General features: G+C 27.1%; 1 protein-coding gene across 1 annotated transcript; it reads right to left on the bottom strand.

Moving 5' to 3' along the window:
• Positions 1-2,781: 2,781 nt before the first annotated feature.
• On the bottom strand, positions 2,782-7,656 carry LOC117176496 (solute carrier family 15 member 1-like). The gene is made up of 17 exons (XM_033366750.1): positions 7,573-7,656; positions 7,088-7,169; positions 6,869-7,010; positions 6,690-6,776; positions 6,233-6,507; positions 6,049-6,131; positions 5,793-5,966; positions 5,600-5,677; positions 5,362-5,532; positions 4,910-5,262; positions 4,679-4,819; positions 4,425-4,542; positions 3,941-4,069; positions 3,761-3,868; positions 3,321-3,583; positions 3,118-3,204; positions 2,782-2,947 (listed from the first exon to the last, which is right to left on the bottom strand). The coding sequence occupies exons 2-15, from the start codon at positions 7,161-7,163 to the stop codon at positions 3,335-3,337; spliced, it is 2,184 nt and encodes a 727-aa protein (XP_033222641.1). The 5' UTR covers positions 7,164-7,169; positions 7,573-7,656; the 3' UTR covers positions 2,782-2,947; positions 3,118-3,204; positions 3,321-3,334.
• Positions 7,657-9,033: the final 1,377 nt, after the last annotated feature.

Raw genomic sequence — 9,033 nt, 5'->3', positions numbered from 1 at the left:
TTTTAAAAGTGCGATTTGGATTACAAAAAATTGGTAAGTTTTATGAACGAGTTTAGAACTCAAAATATTTACTATTTCTTTGAACTTAAATATTAAGATCTACCTTTATTTTAAGGTGGAGTTCTAGAATGGAGAGTTTCTGCTACCTGTGAAACTCCAGTGCAAATCAACTTTCAAATAAAAAAATATCAGCACATTTTAAAATTAAATCAAAAATTAATATAATCCTTTACAATATTTTCAAATTAGCTATCTTTCTTAAAAACTGTAATTTCTTAAATTTAATAAACTTTTAAATATTGAATATTCAGTTGCATTTCAAGTTATTTTTAGAATAGTGTGTAATTATCTTGACCTTCGGAAGTTATTCTCATCCCTGTTTCGAAATCCTAGATTTCGTTCAAAAACGAGAAACCCTTTAAATAATTATTTTTAACAAGGTAAGTTTCTGCCTTTTAGGACGTAACAATAAAGTGATTATACCTTTGAAACTATAATTTAAAAAAAAAAGCTTTATTTTGTAATTCTGATAATTAATTCTGAAAAATATGTTTACCTAAGAATTAGATCAAAAGTAAAAATATATATACATATATATCACCATAAATTTGAAAGAAGATGATCAGGGACACGTTAGTGTCCAAAAGAAAGAGACAGCCAAAAGAAAATTATGAAATTAGAAATTTAGTTTGTCTATAAAGAGAGAAATTGAAAGACAGTATATAACTAGATAACCGTCATTTGGATCTAAAATTGATACTTCTCATAAAAGAATCTTTAAAAAATAAAATGTACATTGAGGCGAAATAATTTCTTCGATGTATGAATATCATTTTTTAATGCAATAATTGCAAAGATAAAATTTGAAGTAAAATGTTAGTTACAATTTTAACGTATTAATAAAGTTTTCAGCATGTTAGCATTGATATTCCTTGAAATTATTATGATTTAATAGAAAAAAAATGTATTTTCTAATTTTTTTCCCGTATATTTAGCCAAAATTGTCTGTCATATCGCGATATTCAATTTTGATTTTCTTAGAATAGAATGATTTTTGTGGATCAAACTTTTTTTCAGCATACAAGAGAAAGTTTTTATTTTGGAAAAAACTAAAAAATTTGATTTGCAATTGCTCTCTAAAGCTCAGTTTGAAAACCTGTCAAATTTCAATCTCAAAATTCTCGGTCGATTTTCTCGAAATCGGTTTACTTTTTAAAATTAAACTTTGTCTGTCCTTATTCAGAAACTTAATATATGGGAAGCATGGTTTCATTTTTAAACTGATAATTGGATGTTTGGTACATACATGTCCTCGAGTCTGCTTAACTTTATTTAATCAAATAAAACGTTTTTTTGCTCTTTTGAATATTTCACATTTTTTTGGTTATCTTGTTCTGTACTGCAACCCTTTAATTGTACAATAGAATTATTCGGTTTGAATCATACTGGATAAACGTAGACTAATAATAAATAATAAATAATTACTAATAATAACTGGTTTATCGAGTATACAACTCGATAAACCAGTTATTATTAGTAATGATTTATTATTTATTATCAGTTGTATATAATTTGTTAATTTGTTCTGATTCCTTGAGCTGGATCGGAGAGAATTATGTAAAAATATCTCATCTAAAATTGTGAAAAAAGCCTACCTAAAAAATTGTGATTTTGAATGAATTTATACGAAAATTAGTTTTAAAATTGTTGTTGTCATTCTTCAAATAAGATTTTCCAACAATCAAAATGACAATTTTTATAAAAATTATTTATTTTAATAGTTGAAATTGATGTCGGTAAGAAGATAGAAGCCATTTAGTATAATTACCAATCTCCGACAATTGTCTGTGAATCGGTGCCATCGCATCGGCATATTAAGTATACTCTTTAAAAAGTGAAGAATTTATCAAAGAAATAAGCTTCCTTCTATTTTTGTAAATAAACTAAAAGAGAACAAATTATACTTCCAAATTTTAATATACGATTTTTAATAGAGTTTAACAAGCCTAACATTAAAATATATAATTCGAACGATTTTCAATCTACAAAAATGGAAAACAAGTAAAATAAATATAACAATTAACATAAAATCCATTTAAACCCCATGGACATGAATTAGCATTTGATGATTTTCTGAAAATTTATTTTAAATAGTTATTATAAATAAACTATACAAACTATCTTTTACTTTTTTTAGAAGCTATAGACAAGTAAAAGGCTATAAAATTTTATTGAAAAATATTATCATATGTAAAACTTTTTTCTGCAAATATCACAAGGACAGCATATATTGATTATTCTTTACCATTTACTTATTATGCGGGAGATAAATCTCGAATCCGTTTTATTAAAGTATTTTTCATTCGATGAATATATAGTTAAAATATGAATATTATCAAAAATAACTCACATAACAAAAATACAGTGAAGTTAATGAAACTGTGATTTATTGGTTATCGAATTATTATTTAAAATTATTAAAAATATTTTGATTTATCTTAAAAAAATTAAATATTAATGTAGTTATATTAAATGTTGCTATATAATAAAAATAAGGAGTCTGAAAAATAATATTATATTAATGATTCGATCCAAATAAATTGTATATATATAAAAACGCAAAATCAAACTAATCAAACCATACATTTATTTTACTATGTACTAATACATGTTTTTAATAAAAAATATGTTTACACTTGATTACACAAGTATTATTGAATCTTTGTCAAAGATTTCCTACCATTTAAAAAGAAATTTGATGCTGCAATTACCATAACATGAAATTCATTCAAATATTTAAATTGTACTTTTCACTTTGATTTATACCTAGCATAATTTCGCTATAAAAGAACTTTCACTGTCCGAAGTCAAATTATGTAATTTTGTGTCAAGGAGAAACCGTAATTCAATTCCTTATGCGAATTCAAACTATTGAGGAAAAGTGGTCCTGAAATTAAAAAATGGATCTGATTGTATAGTATGTCTATATAATATTTAATATGCGACTAAAACTAAATCTTGTATTCTCCCAGTCAGTTGTATTATCTTTTAGTGCAAACAAATGTATCGTAGAAATCATTTCATTTCGATAAATGCTTATAAAAGTGAGGTATGTACCACAAGATTATATCCTGCTTATCTTATCGTAATTTAATATTGTCTTCGTGAGTAAATTCTTTCATAAATTGAGATTTTCCTCGATTACTATTTTTCAGAGAAAATATTTATTAATATTAACTAAAAAAAGAAAGATATTATTTCATATTTTAAAATAATATAAAAGTATTGTTCTAAATATCAATAATAGCTTGCAAATTTACCAAGAAATATTTTTTTACGAATCTGAAACTGAGGAAGTAGATATTGAAGAATTCGAGAATGTAACTGAATATTCGTGACTCAATCTTTTATTATTTGTAACTTTTATCAAAGGAGAAGCTTCTTGTTCTCGATTCAGAAAAACTGAAAATAGTTCAACACTCGAATCTGCCTCCATTAGAACAAACTGATATCTTCTTACCATAGCGCCAAATATCAGCATGGTCAGTAAAATTAATCCAGCAAATAAAAAAAATTCATTGGCCTAAAAATATGTATGAGATTACTATAATTTGTACTAATACAGATTCTTTAATTATAAAGCCATAAAAATACTTGTAAATTTAATTCAATGTAAGTGTTTTGTATGCAATTAATAACTTGTAATAATTACTGACAGAAATAGTAATTCTTGTGGAAAGTAATAAAAATGAATAAATACTTGGCTTTTGAAAAGATGAGCTTGAATCACAATTATTATCAAAAAATTACCCATAGCCACACTGACATACCAAGCAGCGATTGTGACAGTTTTCATGCTGCTCGGTGCCTGATGAAAAAAATGTAATAAGTATGTGAGAACAATTTAAAAATAATATTATAAATAATAAAAGAGGATCACCTGGGTGAATGAAAATTCTAGCCCAGAAATAGCAAACATAACTTCTGCAATAGAAATCAATAGATATTGGGGTAAAATCCATAGCATGTGAATCTCATTGGGTGGTGTCATCGTAAATAGTTTATGAAACTGAAATACCAATTCAAATTAATTTATTATAACTAGTTTAGGGCAACATACCACTCACCCGAATCCTAACTTTTCGACACTTTTTCGCAATAACTTTTACACCCAAACGAAATGAGATATCAAGCTGAAAATTCAGGAGATTACATAAAAGACACTTATGAACGTTTGCATGGTCCTACATTCTTATAAATATAAAAATAGCTTTTATTTAATTTCTGAAATGGCATTATCAACTCAATATCTCATTTTTTGTGGAAGTATGTTGTTGCGAAAAAAGATGGATAAGGTAGGAATTGGGTAAACGGTACAGGGCCTTCATTTTTTATAATTTTTATAATTAATCCATGATTCCTACAACGACATGTCGATTTTGAACTCTGATAACAATAATGTAAACTCCACCTAAATCTAATTTTTTTGAAGTTTGATGACTCACACCTGGATCTATACCATTTGAAATTGTGTACTGTAAACTAATAAAATATTATAGTGTAAATTACAGACCTTTAAAAAAATTTAAATTGTAAAAATAATGAAAATCAATTATCAAATGTTATCAGAAATAACTTATTTTTAAAGTTAAATTAATAAATAACATAAAAATCCTACAAGCCTGGTTCTAATTCAATATAAGCTGACTCTGACAGAAGCTTTCCATCAGGCACGAGATATTTATCTTCAAGTTTCTTTTTATTTTTCAATACGATCATCACATTATTGCTGCTATTAGAATCTCTCATAAAAATAAACCTAAGAAAATAAAATAATTTTGAACCCAAAAGTTTGAGAAATATTTAATATAGCAAACATCTATAATTTAAATCAATAAATCACTTTTACCGTAATTTTGGACGACCACTGCGACTTTTTGAATATGAATCTGGTTCAGTTTCAAAGATAATAATTTTCTTTTCAACGATTCCAATTAAAAACGTATCAACCTGAAGTTCTTTTGCTTTTACGTAGGTACTCAGAGTTAGATTGATCAATTCCGATTTCCAACAATCAAAAGGTGCTTCAATATAAACATTGTACGAGGAAAAATTCTGGGCAGTCAGATTGACAACTTTTTTCTCCCCTTTATTTAAAGTGAAGTCTGGAAAAAAAGATCCCTTGCATCCAATATCGCAATCTAAAGTATTGATGAAATTGACAGAGGCTTCTCCTTTTCCAACAAAATCTGGATACATTTTCTGTTTTGAAAATAATGTAATTAGAAGAGATAAAAGTCATCATTTAAGTAAGTTGAATTTTATATTTTTTGCAATAAATTTAAAGGATTGATTAATTACCTCTAATTTTAATTCTAAGAGGCCACTGATGACAAATGCCAATCCAGCAAAAATGCCTCCGATGAACATTCGATTTAAAGAAGAGTGCAATTTGCAGTTTTTTAAAATTCTGGGATATATGCCTTTATCAAAAAGTGGAATCAAAAAAAGAACTATTGCTGGGTTTATAACCTGTGAAAAGAATACTTTTCCATTCGATGTTGGTTCATAATATCTTAGCAATTGTATAATTGTGAACCTGGATCTGATCTGGCAACAATTGTATCCCCCAGATGTACCCATTCATCCTTGACGCTTGAAATGTCCAACGTGAGCCCTGGACAATTATGAATTAATGAAATGTGGATTATTTTCGTAGAATTTAATCTTGTTTAAAAATTAGTGTTAGTTTTAAATTTAATAAAACAAAATTAAGTATTTAAAAAAGATACCTGTTGGTCAAATAGGCTCCAAAATAAAGGAAGAGGGATGTATAGATATAAAACTGCAAGGACTCTTTTTATATCAGCAATAAAATTTTCTGGAAATTTATCTTGAGCATTATCCAACCAATGTTCTTTATCTTCATCATTTTTTCTACTTTTGCAGGATTTTTTGACAGCGTACTTAATTTTTAAACAAATAATTAATCCCAGCCTTTAACAGAATAAATTAAAATACAAAATGCAATTTTATTTTTTCACTTACGAAAATACAACTGAAGAAACTGAGTATTATATTTTCTTTAGGGTATTTCAAGCGATAATGAGGTCTTCCAAGCCGAAAGAGTACTTCGAAATAATATTGATAAATTAAATTAAATTATTACTAAGAAAAATTGTAATAAATAATTCATTAATAAAATGGTATTCTATATAATTATTGATTTTACATAATGCAATTATCATTAAGGTTGCAGGAAATCCAAAACCTAGAGCATAGCAAGTATCATCACCAAAACAGGTGATGGTTGTGTTTAAAGCTGGAATCAATATCATTCCCAGAAATCCTCCAAAGTTAATTGTGAAATAAAATATGGAAAAAAATTTTTGCAGATATTTTTCTTCTTTTGGCAAATGAAACTGATCTCCACCGAACGCTGCGACACATGGCTTAATTCCTCCAGTTCCAGACGCGATAAAAAGTAATCCAATAAATGTCATACATCTAAAAAAATTAATAGCTCTAAGTTATTTGTGTTAAATGTAAGTAAATGTTTTAAAAGAAAACAAAAAAGATTTGATTGAAACCTAAATAAAGCATGCGACTGTAAAATAGTTTCTGAGTAGTATTTCTAGTGCTAATTAAAATTTAATTTTTATTAATCACCCTTTATTAAAACAACTCACATAGGCCAAAATGAAATGGGCGGAGTGGCAGCAATGCACATCAGGATATTCCCTATGATGTATACTACTGAGAAATATAAAATTGTTCTGTTCGAAAATTATAAAAGTGAAAAAGTTATTAATCTTCAAGTAAAATTTCTGCTGCTTGAATAAAATTTTAAGACATTCTTATTTCATACCTAAATCTTCCGAAAAAACTGTCTGCAAGAATTGCTCCAATTACTGGCACCAGATAACAGAACATTATAAAAATATGGTAAATTATTGTAGCCTCGTTTTCTTGAAATAACAATACATTGCGTAGATAAAGAGACAAAATTGCTGTAATTTTTGAAAATGTAGATATTTTTTTATGTGTCGATTAGTTATTTTAACTTGAGATAAATTTTAGTTCATACTTCTCAATCCACAAAAAGATAGACGCTCACAAAATTCGGTTGCAATTATTAAGAATATGGAACGTGGGTACTTCATTGAATTCTAACGGTAAAAATCATTTTAATTATAAAAAAATTAATTATTATAATAATTAAGGGTGACGTCACAAATACAAAACACTTCCCATACTTTGGCGTAAGAGAAATTTTTGTCTTCGATTTCATTTAATAAACGCCTAAATTAAAACACAAAACATACAAGCATAATATTTAGATGCTTTACTTGTAAAATTAAATCGCCAACGTTCATTTTTTTAAGCATTTCTAAAAATTCCTACACACATTCATATTTTGCATGTGTGATGTCACAGTCTACATGTAACACTCCCTTCGCCCTCCCGTTACGTCACAATTCTTCACAAAATTGGTTCCCTCTCCCCCAATATTATGACAATTTTTAAAGGCCTCTTATAAAAAAAAGTCAATAATATAGAAATAAACTATACCTAATACGGTTAACCCAGCGACAGTGCCCCTAGAGTTTTCTTTGAATCGTCGCCGCGCTACTTGGATGGGAGAGATAAGTTGGACGGGGATGTTAATCTTCAACCGAATAGATTAATTTTCTACCAACTTGTTTAATCGTTAACCAAATAAGATTAATGTAGAATAAAACAGTTGCACTTTTAACTAAAAAGGATACATTTTTAATTAAGAAGATTCATTTTCGACCAAAAATACGAATTTTGAACAAAATACATCAATCTTGTACTAGAAAAGATACATTTTTATACAAAAATAAAGCAATTACATTGTTATTGAAAAAAAATCTTAACTACAAAAAAAAACGAATTTTCGACAAAATAATTACATTTTCAACCAAAGAGATGAATTTTCATCTAAAATGATGAATCTTCAAAAAATGAATTTTTAACAAAAGAGTTCAACCCAAAAGATGATTAAATTTTTTTAGATTACAATACGACATTTTTAAAATACGACAATAGCAAGCCAGGATATAGAGTCAATATTGCTAGAATTACTATTGTGAATATTAAACTCTGAAGTTACTATGTTTATTGAAATATAAAATAAATGATTAAATAATAATTAATTCTACGCATTTCTAATGTTTCCCATAGAAAATAGGAAAAACTTCCATGGTCGAAAGAGCAAAATAAAAATAAATTCGCATTCACTTCACGCACTATACATTTTATACATTAAACATACAACTAGATATTTATATTTAATTCTAAGCTGAAAGAGAAAAAACCTTGTTAGAAGAAATCAGCCCTGGCGGGAATTGAAAACGGGTCTCCGGGACAGCAAAACGGAGATATTTTCCTGTGATAAAAAAAATTATAAGGTTTAGGAATTTTATCATCCTCATAAACTTCGGCAAGTGTAATGTCGTCATTTGGTAATGAATCGCGAAGCACTACATTCCATTGTTTTTCCTTTCATTGCACCTTCCCATTGGAAATGGTAATTTTTCTTAACTGTTTTGCAACTTATGTTATTCTAACTGCTATAGTTATTGCAACTACGATTTCATCATTTAATTTGTGAATATCACTTTTATCAACTTCAATCTGCTATCAAAAATATGAATTTTTCTAACTATTAGCGGCAATTATTATGTTTGTAGTATATTTATAAATGAAATAGAAAATGCATTTCTTCGTATGGCTGCGGCAATAATACTATTTTCTCGGCTATATCCTAGATTGAAATCGAACTTTTGTAAATATCAATATTATAATGCCAAATTTTACGAACAAGAGTTTCTCCGCGTAGTTAAATTTCCAACTAACCACATCAATTTTCAACCAAATATTTAAATTTTTAATCAAAATATTAATTTTGAAGAAAGATTATAATCTTCTACCAGAAAACATGAATTTTCAACAAAATATGTACATGAATTATGAAACAAATTTTGAATTTACAAGTGAAAAGGCTTA

Source organism: Belonocnema kinseyi, chromosome 7 (assembly GCF_010883055.1).
Source record: "Belonocnema kinseyi isolate 2016_QV_RU_SX_M_011 chromosome 7, B_treatae_v1, whole genome shotgun sequence".
Classification (NCBI taxonomy): Eukaryota; Metazoa; Arthropoda; class Insecta; order Hymenoptera; family Cynipidae; genus Belonocnema; species Belonocnema kinseyi.
The sequence above is the reverse complement of the archived record's forward strand: the minus strand, read 5'-3'. Positions and strand labels throughout refer to the sequence as shown.